Source organism: Dermochelys coriacea, chromosome 7 (assembly GCF_009764565.3).
Source record: "Dermochelys coriacea isolate rDerCor1 chromosome 7, rDerCor1.pri.v4, whole genome shotgun sequence".
NCBI classification, from domain to species: domain Eukaryota; kingdom Metazoa; phylum Chordata; order Testudines; family Dermochelyidae; genus Dermochelys; species Dermochelys coriacea.
The window spans coordinates 5,992,275-6,017,883 of record NC_050074.1 but is presented as its reverse complement, the minus strand read 5'-3'; the positions used below and the strand labels follow the sequence as shown (position 1 = coordinate 6,017,883).

General features: G+C 44.5%; 1 protein-coding gene across 1 annotated transcript in view; it reads left to right on the top strand.

The window, feature by feature from the left end:
- Nucleotides 1-25,609, top strand: part of ADAMTS9 (ADAM metallopeptidase with thrombospondin type 1 motif 9) — a 135,957-nt gene that overhangs the window by 57,392 nt on the left and 52,956 nt on the right. Inside the window, 12 exon segments of the mRNA XM_038411003.2 lie at nt 5,350-5,516; nt 5,629-5,758; nt 6,506-6,632; nt 10,002-10,212; nt 11,336-11,500; nt 12,953-13,117; nt 14,110-14,229; nt 18,356-18,460; nt 18,598-18,765; nt 18,986-19,273; nt 20,335-20,496; nt 21,106-21,282. Of these exon segments, the coding sequence (XP_038266931.1) occupies nt 5,350-5,516; nt 5,629-5,758; nt 6,506-6,632; nt 10,002-10,212; nt 11,336-11,500; nt 12,953-13,117; nt 14,110-14,229; nt 18,356-18,460; nt 18,598-18,765; nt 18,986-19,273; nt 20,335-20,496; nt 21,106-21,282 (1,985 nt within the window).

The following is a 25,609-nucleotide window of genomic DNA, read 5'->3' as shown; positions in this document are numbered from 1 at the left end:
TCATGCTGGCCCTTTGCACAGCCGTGAATTTCATCCTGAGAGGGGTGAAATCCTGGCCACATTGAAGTCCAGGAAGTTTTGCCCCTGATTTGTAGAGTGCTCATACTGTGACTCTGTTTCTCTTCCTTTGCACACATCCTTTTGTTTGGGTTGGTCAGCAGCATTGTGGTTCCTTCGCATTTATCTAGATCTCTGTTTGGACAATAGGTGTCATCTTGTTTTCCAAAGGTGGAATAATCAGCTTGTCAAAACAGGCTGGTTTTGTTGTTAGGTTGTTTTTTATTTTAATAGATTTTAAAAAAATAACTGAATGAATGTGTGTGTGTGTGTATTGGCTTTAATGATTAGGGTTATTTTAAATGTTGTCTTCACTTGGGGTGAAATTCATCCCTGTGCAGAGGGCCAGCATGTAACCCGTGCAGCGCTTATGTTCCACTTACACCCTCAAAGTAGGCCATAAATGATGGACGGGCCTTGTGTATAGGAGTTCATTTCACCCCTGGATTTTTTTTGAAGTATCTCTACTTAGGCCTCAATTTAGTATGGGGGAGATTATCCCTTGTCCTAACACAGATGCTCAAGGGAAGAACGGGGTGTAAGGAACACCCCCAACATGGCAGAGGCTCTGTGCCCCATAAGTGAGTGGGCGGAGCCACCCTTTCCCTACAAGTGAGTGGGCAGAGTCATGCCAAGCAGAGCTGGCCAGGCCTGAAGGGGGAAGTGAGCTAAAAGGAAGAGGAGACTCAGGAGAGGCGGTGACTTTCTGAGTCGCGCGTCCTGTCCAGGAGGCCCAAGAGGGCTCAAGCTAGCCTGATATGCTAAATAAAATTAATGGCCTGATGGTGTTCTGAATGGTTTACGATGTAGAAAATATTTCCTTTGTGGTGATTAGAGAATCTTGCCAATGAGAATACAGTGCAGGGAAAGGAAATACAAAATCAAGTGAATCCTTTGGGCCCTGCTCCTGACAGTTGATCCATGCAAGTGGACCCCTGTGCCCCAGTAGGGTCCAACTGTATGGATTTGATTCCAGGATTGGGGCCATTCAAGGTATTTTACCCTTGTATATATATTGCCGTTAATTTGTGGCTTGTCTATTATTAATGCATGTTTATAAGTGTCTAATTAAGCAAAACTGGATTAATATGTAAGCTTTGTTACCAAGAGAACCGTAAAACTTTCCAAACACTTTCTGTCTTTCTCCAGAGGGAGAGATTCCTCCCTATTCTTCTCTTTCCTAGAAAAATAATCTTCCATGTATATAGTTCCCTGCTGTGTATTCAGAACAGTCTACCCCGTCCAAGCCCCTGCGCCCAGAATAACCTTTCAGTTCTTCCTGGAGGGCTTTAATCTTCTTGAAAAGCATGAAGTCAAATCTTCTTTAATGTTACACATAGAGTATAGGGTCTAGGCCAGTTGTGATTTCTTTAACTGAATATTGCTGGGAAAGCATCTCTTTCTATTAGGCCTGAATAAAACAAGTCAAAAGTGTGCATGTGTACATTAATTTCGCAGTTCACTGAGTGTGAAATCTTAGGCCCTGGATATTGTGAACCTTGTAGTAGTTGCATAACAATCTAGGAGGAATTTGATGTCATCAAGTCTGGGACGTCTAAACGGTCTCCCCTATTGTTGTAGGAGGGTGCAATAAATGGATTGGATTCCTTTAATGTGTTTTAGTGCTGGTTAATAGTGTTAAGTCACAGTAGGAAGAATTTGGTTGGGGCTGAACCCTGCATTTTGAGGCTTTCCTTTGGCCATGTACGTGCTAGCTGCTGAGCAATCTTTTGCTTTATTCTCTCTCCTACTTATGTTTCAACCACACCTTCCATGTTTTGGTGGTAGCTTTAGGTTTTACAGTAGAGAGCCTTTGTAGTAATGTAGCTGTGATGGGTGAAATGGTGGGGAAACTAACTTAGGAAATTAGCTACATAATCGCATTAGTGTGAAGTTGTTCAACAGACTGCTGTTTGCAGGAACCTGTTCCTTTTAGAAAGCAGTTAGTTAGGCTTTAAGCCGTCAGTGCTTTTGCACTGCTTTTGCAAGATCTGGAATAAAACAAAAAAAGATGATGCTGGCTGAACTCCATTGGAAGGTGAAATCCAGGCAGCTCAGTTAGATGGCGTGTACCCTACCTATGCTCCTGAATGCGGGATGAAAAGGTTCTACAGCCTGACAACCTTTCCAGCGAACAACCTTGCCCAGCCCATCTTTATCTGTGTAATTCTGGTGTTGCAATATTTGGGATGCAGTTTACATGCACTATTTAAAGCACATCTTTGCCACCCCACCTGTGCCCTGTGTTGAGTAGCAACCCCCAGCAATCTGCTTTTCTTCTAATAAGGCCTGGGGCCAGCTTAGGGTCTGCCTACACTGCAGCTGGAAGATGTGATTTCCAGCGCAGCCAGGCATACCCACGCTAGGTCTGCTTGTGCTCACATTCTAAACCTCACAGTCTAACCATGGCAGCAGGAAGGGCTGCTTGCCCTGCGTATGAACCTAGGGTCTCTGTTGGGACTGCACTCAGCATGGCTAGCCCCTCTCGTTGCTCATGCCTCTTGCTCGGAGCAAGGATGGGTTTGTCCACTTGAGCTGGAAATTCCACCTTCCCTGAAGGGTTTGTCTACACTGCACACCACTGGCAGTGGCCTGTCGGGTCCGTGTAGCTACACGGCACAGGAAAAAGCCTCCTCCCTGTGGTGTGGAGCGACCCGCGACAGTGAAGGGCTCTGGCATGGCGGAAGCCATGGGGATAAGGCTTGGGTAGCTCGCTGCAGCTTCCCACTGCCAGAGCTGTTCCCCACTGCTGGAGCCTTTCCCCCACCCCGGGGAGCTGCCGGAGCCTTTCCCTGCTGCCTCCCCACTGGCGGAGTCTTTCCCTGTGGTGTGGAAAGTTGCCAGCAGTTCCGTATGCCTAGGAAAGGCTCAGCTACAAATAGCAGTGTAGATGGGGAAGGCCCTGCATGGGCGTGTAGACACCCGGGCAGGGTAGGTCGCTGAGGAGTCTCTATTCATGCTCGGGGGGGTGTGCAGTGTCTCTGTTCTACGTGCCACCATAAGGGGTGTGCAGTGTACACGGCCCCATGGTCTCCCAGGGCGGAGCTGTGGCACACCAGAATAAGCAGAAGTGCTCCTCAACTGCAGGCACAGCAGTTGTATTGTCACTGCCCCTGTCCTCAAGCCCCTCTTCCTTGAGAGAACCAACGGGTTTTACTGGAGGAGGCTCTACCACAGGGTGGGCAAACTATGGCCCAGGGGCCACATCCGGCCCTTCAGACCTTTTAATCCAGCCCTCAAGCTCCCGCTGGGCAGTGGGGTCAACGGTTTGCCCCGCTGCACGCATTCCATGGCTCCGCGCGGCTCCCAGAAGCAGCGCCATGTCCCCTGTCCAACTCCTATACGTAGGGGCAGCCAGGGGACTCTGCGCGCTGCCCCTGTCCCAAGCACCACCCCCTCAGTCTCCCATTGGCCAGGAACCATGGCCAATGGGAGCTGCAGGGGCGGCACCTGCAGACGGGTGCAGCGTGTGCCTGGCTACACCTCCGCGTAGGAACCAGAGGGGGGACATGCCACTGCTTCCGGGAACTGCTTGAGGTAAGCACTCACCAGAACCTGCACCCCTGACCCCCTCCCGTGCCCCAACCCCCTGCCCTAGCACTGATCCCCCTCCTGCTCCCTGAGCCCCTCGGTTCCAGCCCAGAACACCCCCCTGCACCCCCAACCCTTCATCCCCAGCCCCATCCCAGAGCCTGCACCCCCAGCTGAAGCCCTCACACCCCTCCTGCACCCCAACCCCCTGCCCTAGTCCAGAGCCCCCTCCCACACCCCAACCCCCAATTTCGTGAGCATTCATGGCCCACCATACAATTTCCATACCCAGATGTGGCCCTCGGGCCAAAAAGTTTGCCCACCCCGATTTACAAGATCACCTTTTAAATAATTCATAGGTTCCAAGTCCAGCAGGGACCATTGTGATTGAATCTGACCTCCTGTGTAACACAGGCCAGAGAACTGCTCCCAAATAATTCCTAGCGCAGACGTTTCAGAAAAGCATCTGTGATGGTTTGTCACCCACAGGGGTGCAGACAGGTTGTCCCCCTCAGGGAGACCGCTGCACCCCTCTAACCACCCGGATTATCTGGCCCTTTTCTCACACTGCTTTGCTGGAGAGACACAGCCAGCCTCACTAGGCCCTGTTATCACCCAATAGGACAGAAGGTGGCACCACACACCCAAACTGAGCTACCTCAGTGCTGTACCTAACACACTCAGACAGACAGAGGATTTCCCAGCTCCCCAGGTTTGCACCACCCTCACTGGAGCATAAACCCAAAATTAGACCGTCTTGCACGGCACAGGGATCTGTACAATGTAAGCTCATTAATAACGTTCGCCTTACCCTCGATGTGGTAAAGATATGCAATAGCCTTTGCTCCCAGAGCAGGGCTTTTTCCCCAGACACTTCACTCAAAGGCAAACTGGTTTAGACAAAGAAAAAGAATGTATTAACTACAAAAGATAGATTTTAAGTGATAGCAAACAAATCAAAGCAGATTGCCTTCATCTCTTAACGGATCTTGTGGTCATTGGGTGGTTTGCTTGAGGTCTGCTGTGCCAGCTGTCTGTGCAGGGTTGGGGCTGCGGCAAACAGAGGGAACGCACACATGTGCTGCCAAATATCTATCAACATCTAATCATACATCCAAGCTTGATTAAAAATCAGAGACACTATCATGGGATTGAGTGTCCCCGAGCCTGAGATCCTCTCAATGCAGGAGGCTGTCAGGAAGCAGTAGCTATTCCCCCAGCCCCTCCGTAAGTTAGGACAACCGAGGGCTCTTCTCACAGAGGGAGGCTCCTTTTGTCAGTCCCAGCCTGGGACCAGAAAAGACCTGTCCTGCTGATTGCTCCCCATCCCCTCCTTTGGAAACTGCAGCAACTCCCCACTTCCAAAAACAACTTATTTTTCAGGGTTCAAAATAAGGATTTTTAACCCAAAAAAAGGCTCAAAAGCTACAAAATTGTATCACTGCCTCAACTTGCCTGACCCTGCTGCCTGGCTGCTGGGCTCCACAGTGGGGCAATGTCTCCAGCCTAGGGGCCTGATCCCGTCATATGCGGAGTCTCCCTCTGCTTCCACTGACTTCAAGCATGGCATTTCCAAAACTGTATGGGCAAGCTCCTCAACCGCTGGAAATCAGGGAGGGAAATCACTGAAGCCAATACTGCTACACCAGCAGAGGGTCTGGCCCCATAATTTTAAAATGTGTATATATGGGACCTCAAATTAAGTGCATGAGTTACTTACGTGAGTGTGGGGTTTGTTTGTTTTTACCTCTTTTTGTGCAGCATTATCAAACAGCCATGGAGTCTTCATCTTAAATGGGGACTTTGTTGTCAGCATGTTTAAAAGGGAAATCAAAGTTGGGAATGCTGTGATCGAATACAGTGGCTCAGACAATACAATTGAAAGGATTAATTCTACGGAGCGCATTGAGCAAGAAATCGTTGTTCAGGTAAAGTGTACTTTCTTCACGCAAACGCACCTTCGCTGGGTTTTATTTGAGTGAAAATAGTGCAGATATTGACTGTTCTTAGTTTATCCATGTGTGTCTTTGTTTTCCCCAGATTCTATCAGTGGGTAATTTATATAACCCTGATGTTCGATACACATTCAATATCCCCATTGAAGGCAAACCTCAGCAGTATTACTGGAACATCTATGGCCCGTGGCAAGCCTGCAGTAAACTTTGCCAAGGTATGTGCTTTGGAGTATTTTAAATCAGTCACAGCATTTTCTGGACTTTGGTGGTGGTAACAAATGCAGTTACACTTGCTTTCTCTGAACTTCTTATATCATATGAGTTTGATCATTTCCGTGAACTTTAGTAGTGGAATGATCTATGCTGCCTTATGACAGTTGATAATGTTTAGCACTTTTCTGGTGCTTCTCATCTTCAAAGTGCTTCATAAACATTCACTCACTGAGCCTCACAACAACCTTATGAGGTAGGGAAGTGTTGCAATGGGGAAACTGAGGCACAGAGTTTCCTTCTCATTCCCAGAGCTGCAACGGGAGTCAATGTCAGAGCTGGGGTTAACATTCAGGAGCATCTGTCTCTGTACCTCTATATACCTCTAGATGGGTGACAGGGGATGGATCACTTGATTACCTGTTCTCTTCATTCCCTCTGAAACACCTGGCATTGGCCACTGTCAGAAGACAGGATACTGGGCTAGATGGACATTTGGTCTGACCCAGTAAGGCTGTTCTTTATGTTGTGATACACTACCTCTCTCCATTCACTAGTAGTACTAACATCCATCTCAATAAGCTGGATCCTTTTTTGAGTTCATGATGCAGATTTCACCTCTGTACTAGATTCCCTAGATTTGCAGAGCACAATTTGAATTTTTTTAAGAAGCTATTTTGAAAACAGAAAAAGAGAGAATAGATTGGATCACTTTCCTGTATGTGTTTAAAAATGTATTTTTTCCTATTTAGGGGAACGAAAAAGGAAACCCATTTGTGCCAGAGAATCTGATCAACTCATGGTGTCAGATCAAAGATGTGATCGAATTCCCCAACCTGATCCAGTAACTGAGCCTTGTAGCACAGAATGTGAATTAAGGTGCACTCTACTCAGTCATGTATATACATTACATCATATATTTATTGCCTAGTCTTCTTTCCTTTCACTGCCTTTTGTGGTTCCTTATTTCTCAGTGACCTACACTAGCTGAAGCAGATAATAACATTGCTTTCATAGACTTCTGCAGAGTAGAATTCTGCCACTGTCAGCCAAGAGTTAATGGTGCCCACTGGCTTCCTTGTAGCAGGGACACGTTTTGCTCTCTTCACTTCAGCTTGCCTTTCTATGGTGAAAGAAGCACTAACTGTAAGGGTCACATCCTTTATTTGATGCTGCAAAATGTAGAAACATGAAACAAATGCCTGTGATTCCTATCCTGACGTGATCGACAAGGCTGGGAACTGCATGGCGGTCTTGTCTGTCCAGGAGAAGCAGTCTGCAAACTTTAAAAAACAAACAAAAGTAGGCCCAAATCCAGCAAAGCAACTTAAGCAAGTGCTTAACTTTAAGCGTGCGAGTCACCCTACTGGAGTCAGCGGGAGTACTCTTGAGCTGTACCTTAGCATGCGCTGAAGTGTTTTGCTGGATGAGGGCCTTAGCCAAACAGCAGCCTATGATGATTACAGTATGGCGAAAGATTTTTTTTTGGTGGGGGGGGAACCTGTTTTTAAAAGAACCATTATTTCTAGACCTGTTTTAACTTTTCATAGAATTATAGAAGATTAGGGTTGGAAGAGACCTCAGGAGGTCATCTAGTCCAACCCCCTGCCCAAAGCAGGACCAACCCCAACTAAATAATCCCAGCAGGGCTTTGTCAAACCCTTAAAAACCTCTAAGGATGGAGGTTCTACCACTAAATTGTGAACTTTTGAACTAAAGTGTGGGCCGGGGGGGGTTAAATGGCTGCTGCTGAGCCAGTTGAGTTTTTAATCTAGATTCCATCTGAGAATGTGATGGTCCTCTCAGATCGTCACTGTAACAGCTGAAAGGTTACTCATTTACCATTGCACAGCTTGGAAGCTCCAGAGGCGGGAACTGTAAAAGTTAGGAACTCAATAACAGATTTGAGACTGACCTGTAAATCAGGAGCTACTGATTCCAGATCTTTATTTTATTTTCCTAGCTACTCTCCTGGAGTTCGGCCTTGTGGCCAAGTTGAGGAGCTCTGCATTTTCTATACAGGAGTCTCTAATCTGGGCTCTGATCTGATGCCTGTTGAAGTCAATGGGACTCATTCCAATGACTTCAGTGGACATTAATTAGTTCCCTAATTAGGGACCTCATTGTGCAAGGTGCTTGGGCGAGGTGCTGAATGCCCTCAAGTACCAAGTGGGCTGTCAGGACCTCATGTAATCAAGCTCCATTCATAGTGTCATATCCTGCCAGTCTGCAATTGTAGTGAAGTAACCAAAAGCACTTCCTCCAGGGACGGGGACAACCGGTGAAGAGGCAGTTATACAGGCAGACCAGTTTAGCAGTCCTTGCCTGGAAAAATGGTGTCTGCATTGGAGGATCTTTCGGGTGGGGGCTTGGATAAAACCCAGAAGAGTGTGTGTATGCGTAGAGGATGGGAGTGTGGATTGGAGGTGTTTAAGAGGAGTGTGGAGAACACCCTCAAAAGAGTATGAAAGGCTAACTTCTGCTCCCAGATATGCATGTGCATCTCTGCAAAGGCAAGATTCTACCCAACAGCTATGGAAAAATGTTCCATGCCTTGGGGCCTAGTGCCTCTCTGACACATGGGCAATATGCCTGTGTAGATTGCATTAATGGCAATTACTTGCATGTATCCTAAGTCCATTGATGGGAGAATAAACACAACTGCTCATGACCAAGTATGAAAGTAAGCCTTTAAGACTAAACATGCAGTTAATTATTATTATTATTGGGCTGGGGCCCATTGTGCTAGGATCTGTATAATGGCACATTAAGAGACTAACCTTGCCCCAAAGAGTTTGCAAGAAAATGCAAAGGCAACAAGAAGGCTGGGAAACAAAGGTGAAGGGTTTCCCCAGGGTCCCCTAGCAGATCAGTGGCAGAGCCAAGAATAGAACGCAGAGCTCCAATTTCCCAGTCCATTGGCCTGTCGATGGGACCGTGCTTTTTCTGCCACCCGTCCAGCACCCTGTGATATAATTTAAGATTTATATCTAGTCCTAATATTGGAAAACATGTTAGTCCCCAGATTCTGGAGTGAGGAATCCCAATAGTGTGAATTAAATTCACCCGTCACCTGCACAGATCTATTCTATGAGGCGGGTATGGAAAGATTGGAAAGCACATCTGGACCACTGAGCACCCACAGCTCCAGCTAAAGTCCATAGGAAATGCGAAAAATCAGGCCTCTGGTGCCTGATGAAAACAGCACCATGTATGTGGACATAAATTTAATTCAGCCACATGGAAAAAATCCAGGGTCAGCAGCAGCCACTTCTCTCCAGCTTGGGGACTGCATGGAGGTGATTCTGGACTATTCTGGAGAGAATGCCACACACACTGCATGCTTGCCTTCTTGCCATTTCAGTCTTAAAGGAGGATGTCTAATCTCCTAGCTTCAGGGTAGGAAAGGTGACTAAAGCATGAGGAGGTGGCTGTAGATAGGAAAGTGTGTTCAAGAATTGAAAGATGGACGAAAGCCCTGAGGTTCTCAGTTGAATGGCCTTCATTTTTGCATCGCTGCTTGCGGGCAACAGAAGTCCCCCTGGCAAACGTCAGGACCAGAGTCCCACCAGCTGAGAGCAAGTGCTTTTTAATCCCTGATATAACGTTTTCTTTGCATCATCTATCTTGTACCGGTGCACAAATCACTCAGTTCGACTTCAGAGGGCTGAAAGTTTTGTTAAAGCCTTCTGTTCCATGGAATTACATTTGACGTATGCTTTATGTCCCATACAATTTAATACATTTGATGCCATGATTTTTTTAAAGCTTTTGGTTTTCTGAGGGTGAGGCATAGTCTAGCGGACTGAACACAGACCTAGAAGCCAGGAACCCCAGAATTCTAATCCTTGCTCTGCCACTGACTCTCTCTGTGACCTTGGGTAGGTCACTTAAACTCATTACCTTGGTTTCCCCATCCATAAAAAGGGGCCGATTAATGCATATGTACATCCCAAGAATGATGCAAGGAGTAATTAGCTAATGTTTTAGACAGCACTTTGAAGATGCAAAGCTTTGGGTGGTGTTGGAATGAGTTACAAATCTGCATAATTAAAATATGTACATTCCTTATTTATATAACATGATACTAACTGCGTAGGATACTAAAAAGCAGTAACCCTTTCTGCTTCCACTTTCCCCTCAAAACCACGTGTGTTCCCATGCTCTTCCAGGCTTTCTGTTTTAGATAGTGTAAAACTGGCAGAGTTACTGATGGTGGTTTTTTGGGGGGGTTTTTTGTGTGCCCAGGTGGCATATTGCTAGAAAGAGCGAGTGCACTGCGCAGTGTGGGCTGGGATACCGAACACTAGAGGTCTACTGCACAAAGTACAGTAGGTCGGAAGGGAAGACAGAGAAAGTCGACGATCGATTCTGCAGTGGCCAAACCAAGCCAAATACTAGGGAAAAATGCTTTGGAGACTGTAACGTAGGAGGATGGCGGTATTCAGCCTGGTCTGATGTAAGTATGTCACCTGAGTGGTGACATTTGCCTTATTTCAGGTGAAAATCTACAGCCTGTGTATTCTTGGCAGCTCTCAGTCAAATGTTTGAGGGAGGGGGGCAGACACTTGGTCAGTCTAACCTAGTAATAAAAGTTGATTTGGAAAGTGTCCTGCTGTTGTGGCTGAGCTGTTCAACTATGTGCTGCTGTTGCTTTGAAGCCGCCTACTGGAATAGTGTATTACATGTACTCTACAGTCAGTCAGTCCTGCATGGATCCGTCATCAGGAGGAGCTAGTCTGTGAAACTGGTAGCTATACATAGCACATGGAACTGGGAAACAGTGACGTTTATGCTGATTTTTCAGCATGTTCTCTGAGTCCAAAGCTGCCCAGTAACGCATCCACCATTGCTTTCTGCATTCCTCCGATGTCTGTAAGACAGATCTTGACTGTTCTCTGCACGCACGACTGCTAGCACCATCAGTAAGAGTTTGTGTGTGGCCTTAGCATGCAGACTGAATTAAAGACAAGATTTTGTTTCATGACTGCAATATAAATAGCTTTACTTTTTAAAATACTATGCAGCCTGATTTTCATTTACACTGAGGCCCCTTTACACTGTTTTGGCATTGACACATCTTGAGGCCACGTAAAGTGCCCGAGTGGTGTAATGGCACCTTGTATAAATGGTAGAGGATGTAAATCAATGATTGGTATTAAGAAGTTAAACCACTGCTATTTACCGTTTCTTATAATACAAGTACAAAGAGACACCAGTTGAATGAAATCGAAAGGCAACAAATTTAAAACTAATAACGGAATTCTTTTTTTGGCACAACCCATAATGAAACCTGTGGAACTCATTGCCACAAGATATTATTGTGCTTAGTAAGATTATATATATATATAAAATATGTATTTAAAAGGGATACAAACCTTTGTACTTCTGGTCAAAACCAGCCATCAGCTGCCTGGGATTAGGAAGAAATTTACCCCATGGGGGTGCTTTTGTACAGTTGTTCTTTATGGGGTTTCTTGCATCTCCTTCTGAAGCATCTCGTCCAGGTTACAGGACTAGATAGACTATTGGCCTGGCCCAGAGCACAATTCCCATGTGTGTTTACTGAGTTTCTCTTTCAGTGCTCTAAAAGTTGTGGTGGTGGCACAAGGAGACGACGAGCCATCTGCGTTAACACCCTCAATGATGTTCTGGACGACAGTAAATGCAGCCGGCAGGAGAAGCTCGTTGTACAGCGCTGTAGTGACTTCTTGTGTCCACAGTGGAAAACAGGGGATTGGTCAGAAGTAAGTGTCCACTCTTTTAAAACCAAAAAGCTGATCTCTTTCACGCACAGGTGTTGGGCCAATAAAAGATATGACCTCACCCACCTTGTGTGTCATATCCTGGGACCGACCCAGCTACAGCAACACTGCACTTAGTAGTCAGCCTACATTGATGTGCCTGTCTGTACCTATGACTAATGCATGGCTACAAAAGACAGATTCTTTCCCTTAGAGGGGGCACATTGGAGCCCCTGGGTTCTGCTGTGAGAAAGGAGTGAAAGATGTCACACAGAGGCCTATGCCCCATGGGCGTAGCAGCACTCTGCTCTGTTGGGGCTCTCTTCACCCCTGCACACAAGAAAAGTGGGACCCAGGATAGCGGGAGGAGTGGAGAAGCAGCGTCCTTGGCCCTAAGCCTCTAGATCCACTGACCTTTTTCTCTCTTGAAAGCATGTGCCTTCGATAGGGAAATGAGTCATTACTTCAACTCCAGGGGTGCTCTGTAGCCTTTGACAGGGGGCTCACGGAGAAGGGAATTCCTGCCCCCTAGCTCCACTAGTGCAAACCCCAGCAGTTCGTCAAAACAAGGCTCACTTCTCCAGGGCTCATGTTATTTCAGAGGTCAAAGAAAATGAGATGATGGAGGAAAACTCCTTCAGTGAGTGGACTTTGGTCCAGCTCTGGCTCCTAAGAACATGAGCCGTGTAATGGGAAGAGGGAGTGTCAGCCTCTGGAGTTGTGATGCCTTTGGAAAGCTTGGGCTGGCCGGAACGTGGAAAGAGGAGCACTTTGCTACATCTTTGCAGAGATGTTGCCAGCAGTCCTGTCTCCTAGTGCTTGGGTGTGGCCTTCCAGACTCCTCAGTCCCTGGAGACAAATCATGGCTGCCTTCTGCACTGGATTGGTTTGGAGGCAAGGGCGCCTGCACCCTTTCTCCCCGGCACACCTCCCATTTTGGCTACAGCATCCGTAATTTGCTCCTTTGATTTCTGGCACTTCTTCAGAAGTTCTAGGGAGCCAACATCACAAATAACAAGGATGTTAGCAATACACAGGAAAGTTACACCACTGTAAAGCTGAGCTAGCCCCACGGAAGTTAGTGGAGTTACACCAGGTTTACACCAGAATCCAGCCCAGTAAATCCTGTATGAGTTGCACTGTACATTACGTTGATTTACCCAAAAAGGGTGATTGATAATAATCCTGATTTTTCTCCATGTTCTTTGACTTGATGTTATTTTCAACTCTCACTGTATGTTTGTTTTTGACCCTCATAGTTCTCTTTAAGCTCCAGTCAGTGCTATGAACCAACTCCTCTTAGTTAAACACACACCTCTAAGCAAACAATTGTTTGGTGGCGGCTTCTGGTCTGATTTTAATATCACGGGCAGATTCTCAACTGGTGTCCATCACCATAGTTCCATTGACACCAGCTAAGGATCTCACCCCGAGTCTGTGGTTTGCTCCTTGCAGTGCTTGGTAACTTGTGGGAAAGGGCACAAACATCGCCAGACTTGGTGCCAGTTTGGAGAAGATCGATTAAATGACAGGTTTTGTGATCCGGAGAGTAAGCCCGATTCTGTGCAGACCTGTCAGCAGCAGGAATGTGCGGCGTGGCAAGTAGGACCCTGGGGACAGGTAATGTAAGAGACTCTGTTTCCTTCTGCTCCTGGTATGAATGGTCCGTTGTTGTAAAGCTGGCAGCAGTAGCAGGACCATGCTAAATTTCATTTGTGTTTATAACAGATTGGCAAAGATTTTCAAAAATGGGTTTCCAAGCTTAGACTACGAAGTCCATATTTAGGCACCTAAATAATAGCAATACCCACTCTGATGCAGTGCTTGGCATCTCAAAGCACTTTACAAAGGAGGTTAGTATCATTACACTCATTTTACAGATGGAGAAACTGAGGCACAGAGGGGTGACGTGACTTGCCCAAGGTCATCCAACAGCTGAGCTGGAACTGGTGCCCAGATTCCCAAGCCAGTGCTTTATCCACTAGGAAATATTACCTCCTTTTAATAATAAGTGGCCTGATTTTCCTAAGTGCAGCACCCACTGACTTTCCGCAACCCTTTTTTCAAAATCTTGCCTTCGTTTTTGTTGTATGTTTCATATTAATTTTCACAGAGGGAAAATAAGCAATCTGTGCTAATTTCTTCCAGAGGATTCTGCCTTCTTGATTTCCACCACAGCTGTAACTTTTATGATTTAGTTATGAAAAATAATAATAATTAGCTGGACCATACAAATTACTGATCGGCACAATGCCTTTCATTCATGATCATGATATGTTACTGGAAGTTTGCACAGACTGCATGCAAAGCAATGTGACAGGGATTATACTAAATTCATATCCCACAGAATGGGAAATCATTTAAACACTCATACATCCATATTTGAAGATGATAAATGAAGCATGCAGGATTCCGACAGAAGCAGTGAATTAAGTTTGACCTCCTTTTAAGTTGAAATGACCGAAGTAGAAGAAAATGGCTTTTTTTTACTTTTGGTGGCTGTTATGAAAGAAATGATGCTCTTCAAATACACTACCCCTGCTTAATACTTTCCAGGTCAAATCTTTATTCAGTCATGTGCACGTCTGTCTTGTTTTTTTCCCCCCTCCCAGTGCACAATGACATGTGGGCAGGGCTACCAAATGAGAGCAGTGAAATGTGTTGTCGGTGCCTATGTATCAGTAGTGGATGACAATGAGTGTAATGCTGCTACACGACCGACGGACACACAGGTAAATGTTACACTTCTCTTCATCTCTTGTTCCCATCCATGCATTGCCTCTTGGAGGAGTGATAAAATAAGCACGCCTTTCCTCTTTATTAATTGTTCCTGGCTTAGTAAATCAATACCAAGATCTGCTCTTTTGAAGATCCCTGGGCCAGATTCTCAGCTGGTGCAAATCAATGTAGCTTTACTGACTTTCAGTGGAACTATGGTAATTTATACCAGCTGAGGGCGTAAGGTCTATTCTGCAATTAGACACCTGCGGCTGGCCTGTGCCAGCTGACATGGCTCACAGGGCTTGGGCTGTGGGGCTCTTTAATTGAGGTGTAGACGTTTGGGGACCCTTCCATCTCGCAGGGTCCTAGAGCCCGAGCTCCAGCTTGAGCCCAAATGTCTACACCACAGTTAAACAGCCTGTGAGACTGAGTCAGCTGGCCTGGACCAGCCCCGGGATTTTAATTGCAGTGGAGATGGACCCTTGGTGGCCAACTTGAGTGTTTTGGGCAGATCTCAGACAAGAGCAGCAGAGCTTGTAGACCAGGCCTCTCTGTTAGCAAACCTGGCAGTGGGCAGGGTGCTCCAGTGTGCATTTTTGCCAGATCTGGTGAGGATTTAACATATACGTATGCCGTGAAATGGATCTGTACAGCCTTGTTGTAGTTGTCACATGCTCTGTTTTTGATGTCGAAGCCACAGTGAGCTTCCTATTGTCAGTTCTATACCATGGAACATGTCTAGGGTGACCAGACGTCCCGTTTTTAAACCCTCCTGCAGCTATCCTGGCTTTTTATTGAAAACGGGCAAATTGTCCCATATTTTCTGTCTCCCCCACATCAGTACTGGCAGGTCCTGCTGCTGGCTGGATCCTTTCTCGCCAGCTGCCCGCCCGCCCACCTACCAGTGGTGAGTGCGGAGTTGGGCGGGGGGGGTCCAGGGGCCAACGATAGGGATGGGTGTGCAAGGCTGGTGATGAGGCAAAGTTGCATTGCCGTCAGCACGGCCCCCCACTGCATGCTGGCTCTTGGCCAGCAGTGCCCTGTCCCCAGTCCCTGGCTGCAAACTGAGGTGGCTGGTGAGTGTGGGCAGGCTACGTGTCACCCATAGGGACAATAACTCGAAGAAGAAGGAGCAGTTACTTACCTGTAAGGAACAGGAGGGTTTTTTTGAGATGTTTTGTCCCTATGCTCCACTACCCACCCTCCTTCTCTTCTGCTTTGCTGTCCTTGCCTCTGGGCTCCATGAATAGAAAACGGAGCAGCGGAGGGTCTTCTCCTCCCTGCATACCCTCCTACCAGATCACTAGGATGCATAGGGCATTGATGACAAAAACCATCTCCAATCAAGAGCATGCAGATGCACACACATATCCTGACATGGAGCTCCCACAGGACAAAGCATCTTGAAGAACTCCAGTTACTCTATACATAAATAATCTGCCCATGCTTTACAAACAGCATCACAGAGTCACGCTACCTATAAATGAAGGAATTTTAGATCTGGCAAAAGATCTTTGGGTTACTCCTGTCTCGGTTGCCGCTACTTCACAGTGTGCTGATCATAGATATCCAGTACTGTCCAAGCGTTTAGATTATTTTTATACTCCTCCACCTCTATCTTCACTTGTTACTGCTGAAAATGCAAAATCAAAACAAATAGGAAAGTCAACACCCAAAGAAAGAGAATCAAGGAGGCTAGACATCTTTGGATGGAAAAATGATTCCTCGTTGTTTACAAGTTAGGATAGCTAATAATCAAGCCATGCTGTCTAAATAAGATACTCTTCAATGGGACATTCAGTCTGATTTTAAGAACAAGATACCTGTAGAAATCACAAATGAATTTAGATCAATCTGTGAAGAAGGTCACTCAATTGCTAAAACCTCACTGCAGGTTGCATTGGACGCTGCTTATACTGGTGTCTGTTCAATGGCTGCAGCTATTACTATGAAATGTGCATCACAGTTGTCTGCATCAGTTTTGCCTAAGGAAGTACAGGCAACCATTGAAGATTTTCCATTCAATGGACAGTTTTTTAGTACTATAATGGATGAGTGTCTTCACGCATTGAAAGGCTCAAGATCCACTATTAGATCACTGAGTTTATACCCCTTAATATTTAGAAGGAAGCAATTTTGTCCTCACCCTTCTTCCTCAAGGTATCGGAACACTACACCTTTCTGATACTTTTATCAACCGAGATCGTCTCGCCAATCCTAGATGAGATTGAGCTAGCAAAAGAAGAGAGCTGGTCCATCATCCTCTTTGCTAACATCACAATCAGGAAAGATGCAAAAGCATCAGATTTGATGCCACAGTCAATGATCTTGGACTAATCTACAAGGATCTATACCTTTTCCTCCCTCGCTTGGTTCCCATCTGTCTTTTTTGTGCCAGGAGGGTTGGATTACAGTGGATTCTTCATGTCTTGAGGATGGTTACACCATTCAGTTTCAATCTCTGCCTCCCACCTGTATAGTTCCTTTTTAGTAACTAGTCTCATGAGAGCACTATGCATCAAGAGGGAGATGACATAATCAATCTTGGAGTGACAGAATGGGTACCTCAAAAATTTGTGGGAAAGGGCTTATATCCCCCTTATTTCCTCATACCAAAAAAGAAAAGAGGTTGTCATCTGATCCTGTATCTCAGAAATTATTACAAATACATTTGATGCACCAAATTTGGTATGGTAACTCTCGCTTCAATTATTCCCACTTTATATCCTATGGATTTGTTCATGACCCTGACTTTATAGGAAGCTTACTTCCATGTGTTGATAAATCCTGCACAGAAGAAACATCTACAATTTGTAGTTTTAGGTGTAGGCTTTCCTTCCTTTTCCATTAATTCCAAAGATGTTAAGGAAGGTAAGACAAGAGGCAGCTCGGATTATACTGATGGCTCCTGCCTGACCTCACCAGTTCTGGCTCTCAGAACTCCTGATGCTGCCTACTCATCAGTTTATCATGCTTCCAATTGAGAAGGATAGAATCACAGTCTAGTCCTACATCCAAATCCAGCTTCTCTGTGTATCACAGTGTGGATGTGTATCTGGATGCAATTAGATAGGGAAAGTTCTGCAGAGGTACAGAATACAGTATCTTACTTCAGAGGCGGAAAGTATGTGCTAAAATTATGTAATTTGCAAAACGGAAGCATTTTTCATCATGGGCAATATGTAAGGTCACATGCCATCTCCTTGTTCTGATCCAATTATTTTGAGTTATTTATTACATTTAATACACTTGGGAGACTCTGTTTCAGTCAAGGTACGTTTGGCAGCAATTTCAGCATTTCATCTGCCAATAGAAGGGGGTTCAGTTTTCAGTCATTGATCAGTGAATAGATTTCTAGATCACAGTTGGGGAAACTGAGGCATAGGGAGGTAAAGTGACTTGCCTAAGGTTACTCAGCAGGCCAGTGGGAGATGCAGGGATCAAACCCAGGACTCCTGAGTACCAGTTCAGTGCTCTGTCTTCTTGGCCACACTGCTTTGTGAAAGCCTGATTGAAAGAGGCATAAGACATTGACCAGACAGTTCCCTATTTGGAACATTGACCAGACAGTTCCCTATTTTCCTTGAGGAAAGTTAAAAATTCATCTCATTCTTTCCAAAACCAGCATGACTTATGTTAAGTACATTTGCTCCAGGTCCAATTTTTTTCCTGTGATTTAAAAACTTAGTTTGGCTGGTATTTTTCAGTAGTGCTTAAGGGTGTTAGGAGCCCAACTGCCATTGAAAATTATTAGGGGCTGGAATGCCTATTGCCTTCTTGGTGACAATCTCTACTCTTGTCCTTCAAACTCCTTTCTTTGGAAGTTCATCATCATAAATGCAGCTGACATATGATTGTGAGGATACTGGCAAACCAAAAGCTAGGTGCAATTCTGCTGTCAGTTCCCCTCTTCCCCCCGCCCCCCACAATGTATTGATTTCAAATTTTGCAGATCTGTCATGAGGACCTGAGAGCAGAACCTGCCTCTATTAAAGTGAAGAGTCTGTAAATAGTGGATTGTAGGGCAAAGTATATTTTTCCTTCTTTCTTAACCACATTGTAGAGATTACTTACCTGGAGCATCTGCGAATCAATAATCCAATATTTTTCATTTTCTCTTACACATTTGTTTGGTAGGACTGTGAAATAGCAACGTGTCCTCTCCATCCAGCTGCTCCAGAAACGAAAAGATCTATGTCCAGTGTTCACAGGACACAATGGAGATTTGGATCTTGGACACCCGTAAGTGTGTGGTCACTGGCTACATTTTATAAGATGACATATTTTTCATTATCGTTGGTTTGATTTTTATCCCAAAGTCTGTGCAGTTGCACAACAGGAGATGACTTCTCACTAAACTACTTGTTGATCTTTCCTAGTGCTCGATGACATGTGGGAAAGGTACCAGGATGAGATATGTCAGCTGTCGTGATGATCAGGGCTCAGTGGCTGATGAAGCTGCCTGTTTTCATCTCCCTAAACCTTCAGCGACAGAAGTGTGCTCCGTAACGCCGTGCGGACAATGGAAAGCCCTGGAGTGGAGTTCTGTAAGCAAATCCAGTTCTTACCACAGTATAATCTATATGGCCTGTTCCTGCAATTTATTTCATATATTTCTCATGTACTCTGTCATCCAGTGCACTTCTGAGGTAAAAGGCAAGGAAGTTGAGATGTTTCAACTTCTTTTTATTAGCAAGTGGTTTCATTTTAAAAAACATCTCTCCAGGCTGGAAATGAAAGTATCTTCTTTTCCACTTGTCAATGCAGTGTTCAGTGACGTGTGGCCAAGGTAAGGCAACGCGGCAGGTGGTCTGCTTGAATTACAGCGACCAGGTAGTCGATGGAAGTGAATGCGATCCAGATGATCTCCCGGCAACGGACCAGGATTGTTCTGTGTCTTCCTGTCAGAACACCCATGACTATGGCAGGCCAATCTACCCTTTCCCATACCCGGAGCATCAGCCGAAATCCCACCCGGGGGGGAACCCAAACCAGAATACTGGCCCCGTGCACATACCAGGAGACAACCAATGGAGAATCGGCCCATGGGGTGCTGTAAGTGTCAATTTATTCACTTCAGGTCAAACTATGAACCTTGTGTTCCTTTTGCCCCTGCACAGATGTGCAACAAGGTACCACTTCACTCCCCTGCACTCACTACCCATATGACTCAAGCCTCTGTGTATTCCTCTGCCCATGGATCTTTCACTCTGCTCCTCCAAAGCACCAGAAGGCATGGCAGAGCAAGTAATCTGTGCTGGGCATAGGGCTGGCAGCATTACTTCCCTTGAGACAAAGGACTAACTAGAGACCAGATGGTGCCTTTGAGTCATCGTGTGGTTCCTGGTCTTCTCCTGGGGCAGCTCAGCTCTGCTCCTTGCTAAGGGCTAGCGACCAATCACAATTGAGACTTTCTTATTTTTTTCTAAACAAAACCTGTGAACACAGAGTTGAAACAGTGCATTGCTAAGGTCCCACTTCAGCAAGGTGATGAGGTGTGGGAGGAATTTTAAATATCCGAGTGAAGTCAATGGAATTGCTCAGGCGCTTAAAGTTATGCCCATGCATAATTCCTTTGCTGAGTTGGGGCCTAAAGCATCAGGGTGGATTTAATGTTTGTAAAAACAGGCTTTTCTGCTTGATTTACGTAGACTGCAAAGCACAGGTGCCAGCTTCCTCATTTCACGGGGGGGGCTCTGCCCCCACTCCAAGCCATCCCCCAAGGCCCAGCCCCACCTCTTCCCGCCCCGCCCCCAAGTGTGCCTGCCCTCGCTCTACCCCTTCCCCCCTAGTGCCTCCTGCACATCACTGAACAATTGATTCGTGGCGGGAGGCGCTGGGAGGGAGGGGGAGTAGCTGATCGGCGGGGCTCCAGCCCTGGAGCACCCACAGAGTCGGCGCCTATGCTGCAAAGGTAAAAGGGCGTTATTTAGGCTAATGCCATAGACCTGACATTTGTCTATTAACTCTAGCTCCTTTGGCGAGAGGTGGGGGTTTTGCTTCCTGTTGCGCAAGTGCACTCCCATAGCTGTGTGTTCTGATGGTCCTTCGGGAGAGCCAGTGAAAGCTAAGCCCAAACTGGACTTGGTGGCATCATGGGTGATTGTGTTTTGCAGTGCTCTAGTACGTGCGCTGGGGGATTCCAGCGGCGGGTTGTGGTGTGCCAGGATGAAAATGGATACACTGCAAGTAACTGTGATGAGAAAGCAAAACCTGTTGAGCAGAGATCGTGTGAATCTGGCCCTTGTCCTCAATGGGCTTATGGCAGCTGGGGAGAGGTGAGAACCAAGTTAACCTTTTCCTGTCTCTATAAAGACGTACGCCAAGGTTTTCAGTTGTGGGGCGGGGCGGGGAGTTGAAAAATGGAAATAAAAAATACTGCCAATGGTTCGCAAAATGTTTCGTTTACTGAAAAGCAAGTTCTTGGGAACTGAAACAGTTCTGTAAAGTATCTGGTAATGTTTTCAATTAAGCACGTCGCAGAAACATTTCCAGACAATGACAGATTTTGAAAACTCTATTTTAAAAAGGCCATTTTTTTTGAGAGAAAAGCTACTCATTTGAATTATGTCAACCTGCTATGGTGAGTTTAGTGTCCAGCTTCAGACATCTTCAAAAGCACTTGGCTGATATTTAGTGCTTTCTAAAAGTTGGTCTCATTTAATGTGTCTTATTTTGAGTACCCAAAAATAGTGGGCCCCAAAACCTCTGGTCCCTTCTGAAATTTAAAAAAATACCAACACCCTCTTCTGGGGCTTGTCTCGCCCCACCCTGAAGTCAGTGGAAGGACTCTCGTTGATTTCAGTGGAGGTTGGCTCAGACAATGCTCAATATGTAAATTACTAATATTATAACTACTCTGTTCTCTGTTGATTTCCTTTCTCTAGTGCACAAAGTCATGTGGTGCAGGAACAAGAACGAGGCTTGTGGTGTGCCAGCGTCCTAATGGTGAAAGGTTTCCAGATCTGAGCTGTGAAATTCTTGACAAACCACCAGACCGTGAGCAGTGCAATATGCAGGACTGTCCTAGAGATGTTTCCTGGAATTCTGGTCCTTGGAGCTCGGTATGACCATAACATATTTATCTTTGTGACTCTTTTTATAAATGTTCCATAACAACAAATCTAAGATGCTTAAAGCCAAGGTGTTAATATTTTGTGTCATAAAACTGCACTTAAAGAAGATTATTTACAATATACTCAGAGTGACACATTCAGGAAGGGCTTACATTAGCAAAGTAAACTCCTTTAATTTAAAAAGCACTTTCTGCTAGATAACCAACTTTGTACGTTTTATTACATTGCAAGCACCATGCATTACGAGTCTTGGTTATGACTGAGTTCTTTGCATGCAAATTAAAACCTAGCATTTTAAGCAGTATATTTAAATTTAAATGAAAGTTTTGATTATATTTTATATTAATATTTTATTGTGCACTTATTATTGCACATGCTGCATTTTCTCTGCAAAAAAAAATATAGTTATGGGAGGATTTTGGTGCTAAGTTGCCCTCATTCGCAAGTATATGTGTTTATAAGTGTGTATGTATTAGTTTATAAATATATACACACCCATACAGAAAACACATGCACATTCCTACTTTAGTATAATGCATATATACATGTATATGTATTTCTATATATATACATGTATGTTTATATATAATGTACTTTATTCTCAGCTGTGAATCATATAGTGCAACTGATGAGGGGTCAGGCTTAAAGTGGTTTTAAGCTACCCTTGCATATTTCTCTGATCCTTGGTCCGATCCCCAACCACTGCTCTAAATTACACTAGCTGCCCGTGTGGGACTGTTATGGCAGCCAGGGATCAACAGGAAGAAGGGACGCCCCCTTACTTTAGGTCACCTTTCCTCTCCAACCACTGGGAGGGGAGTGGGATAGGAGTGGTTATGCTGGCTCTGTGCCACTGGGATGATTCTCCTGCACTGGGGTGATCCGCCCACGGCTCCCGCTGTGCAAAGTGGCTCTAATGCAGGGGATGATCTGGACCATTATATAGCGTCCTATAGTTTAAAACTCTACCCTGCCCAGCCTAGGATCCGTCTGCTCTGCAAGGTGAACTCCACAAAATAATACTGACTTCCTGTATAAAAGGCCCTCTCCACCTGAGGACAGGTGGAATTCTAGTGCTCCTGGCTGGTTGCTAACAGGTGCTCTTACACCGAAGTGAGTGTGGGACTTGGGACACTGGCTAGATAAAATGAAAAGCATTGATGTGACCATTTTAAAATGACATGCAAACACGTGTCAAAATGTATTGTATATTTTGTTAAACATAGCTGAAGGTTTTTTAAAGGTGATTTGACTTGAAAGCACTTTATAAAAAAATGAGGCCTTTTTGTAATATATTGACTTCCTTAAACACTATGGTTTTAAAGTCACATTGCTGGAGTTTAATGTCATTGTAGTTTCTATGGATGCTTTTGGAAACATTTCTATTTTTTTTCATACCTCAGTGAATTATGTGATAGCCATAACATTGCTGACTAGTATTTATACGGTGCTTCATCATTACAAGGGACAGTGATCGGAAATATTTAATTTGAGGTGCTAATGTATCACTTTTATACGGATAGTTGGTGCTGACTGAACGAGCTGAGCACTACTCAATCCCCGATGCAGTTGTTTTCTCCCACAACTACGTACTGAAAATTGCTGCTAACTTCTATTTCATGTGCTTGAATGTTTGCAAGACCCAAACAAGATGGCTAGCCTGTTCTGTTGGTTTTTGGTGTAATCCAGCATTTGGCATTATCACCACGTCTTTTCGGGAACAGATCATAGGGCTGTACAGAGCTCTGGCGTAACTATCGATTTCAGTGGGGTTGTGCCCACTTACACCACAGCTGAATCTGCCCCCCCAGTATTTGATAGACAGGGCTCTATCCTGCATTCCTTCCCCAGCCAAACCTCCCATTGATGTTAGGTGTTGACGAGCTGGGTCAGATGTGCAGCATCAATCTTGCAGCACTGGGGTGCACACAGTAGTAAACTGTGTTCTTAGTCTTATGTTAATTAATGTTTGCTCTAACTCTTCAGTGGAGAATCTTGTGACCAGAGTATTCAGTAGTAGCATCACCCACTCCTACCGTCCTTTCTCTTGCAAAATTCCCGCTGGAGAAAGATTTTTCAGAGCTGAGCCACTATTATTGCCGTATAGGGTCTTGATTTTTCATGTGAAGTATCTTATCTGTTGTTTGCCCAAGCTCTGCCGTAAGTGACTCTAGAGCTGTATTTGAGGACCTGTGGGCTCAACAAAGAACCAAAGTTTTGTCTTTCCTGAAAAATATAATAAATACATACGTATCCCTCGTTTTCATATTACCATGCGCTACTACACTAGGTAGTAGGGGAGAGTCCAACTTTTTTTTATTGTATCACCTCACTTGCTTCTAGTTCTGACATTTATTGCAGACATCATTCTGTAGCTGTTCAGACTTCATCTGTTCAGATGGAGTGTCACTACCATATTTTTGGTCACTTTTGAAACAAGAGTATAGTATTAGCTGAAACTTTTCAGCAGTATGGATTTGTGTATTTATGTAATAAAGTGTATTTATTTTTCCAGTATTGTTATTTAATTTTATATAAATATTGCATACATTTACAATGTTTAATGTTAACATCAAACAGTGAAAATTAAAGACAAGTAGAATGTAATCATAAATGAATTTGTATAATGATTTCTTGAGTCGTATGCTAAACTACAATAATACACTTAATGCTATAAAATGGCAAGCCTTTCTGAATAGGTAATGTAAGATTATCTTCCGTCAATGGTTTTTTAAAAATCATTGTTATTATTATTAAGGAAATCAGTCATTCATACTAAGTAATATGAACTATATTTAGAAAGAGATACATTTAGTTACTTTTGAAATAATGCTATTGCTCTAAAACCTCTCACTGTGACTATGAAGTACAGATGTGTCCTTTCGTGCAAGTATTTAATTGGATAGTGTTCTTGCATGATTGACTGAAATGTATTATATAAAACATCAGAACTTAGACTGTTCATTTTATTAATAGTTAGTCCTGCAGCCCTTACTTGGGAAAATTCTGTAGTGACATTTTATGAAATCAAAGTGGGGGAGTTTTATCTCACCTAAACATTTCAGGATTTAGCCCAGAGATTTTTTATTTTTTTTTAAAGCTGTGTGCAAAATCATACCATTGTCATATGACATGGCTGGTGTAAATGCACCAAGCATTACCTTTGTATTGGACATTCCAGGGGAATAAAAGAATCACAAAACCATGTGGTACCTTTCAAACTCCTTGTTTATTCAAGAACATTTAGTGTTCAAACCCTGGGGGAATCATAATCCATCTGATAGACCTGCTTTTAGGACACTTGCATATAAAGACTGTTACTGGGGATAATTAATACTTTCTTAAAATTCAGGTGCATAATTAAGTTGGCTGACAAAGAACAACTTTTTATGTACATGCAAATGGTGAAAGGGAACATTCGCAAACTTTTAAAAACTAGGTTGCCAAGAATCAATACACTCAGAACCTTGAATCCATTTATCCAAAAACTGTCTGGATGAAATCCTGATCCAATTGAAGTCCATGGGAGTTTCTCCTCTGATTTCAATGGGATCAGAATTTTGCCCTCCTGAGTATAGAATCCCCACTGAAGCTGATGCGAGTTTCTTATGCAGAGGTCTTGGCGAATTGGGCACTAGAGTTGTGAAAGCCAGCTCTCTGAAAGAGTAAGCAAATCATAGGGTACCTACTAGTAATATCTCTGTATTTATTGAGATGGGTCTCTTATACCCTCACGGCATGAGTATTGTACTCAGTGATTTTAATGGGGGTTATGTCAAATACTTGCAGGAAAGACATTCTGCCATTGGATCCACATGGGTGATCAATCTGGGCCTTGAGTCCTATAACTGCATTTGCAGAACAACATCTGGTAGGCTGTGTACAGTTTATCAAAAGCCTTCCAATAATCTAGACTTCGGTTTGCTAAATAACGGGGCTACAACAACACTGCAAACAATCCTGTTATAACTGAGTACTTCCAACTAATGGCATACAGTGATTAGAGGGCAAATAATCAGGGTATATGTTTTCTCAAGGAAATAAATTATTGCACTAGAGTGTACCCTAATAGATAGCACAGCTGTACATTGATATATCTGTATAATGAAGAAATTACTTATCACAGGCTTCACAACCTGCTCCCTTCTCTTCTGATTAGAAAACACAAAGGGTAAAATGAAGCAGTTATTTTACCCAGTGCCATCCCCTTGGTTTCAGTTGCGACAGTCACGGAGCTGCCTGGCAGAGGGATATAAATCAGTGTTGAATTTGGCTCGTGAACTGTATTTGAGAGAACTCTAGAACCGTGTTATCA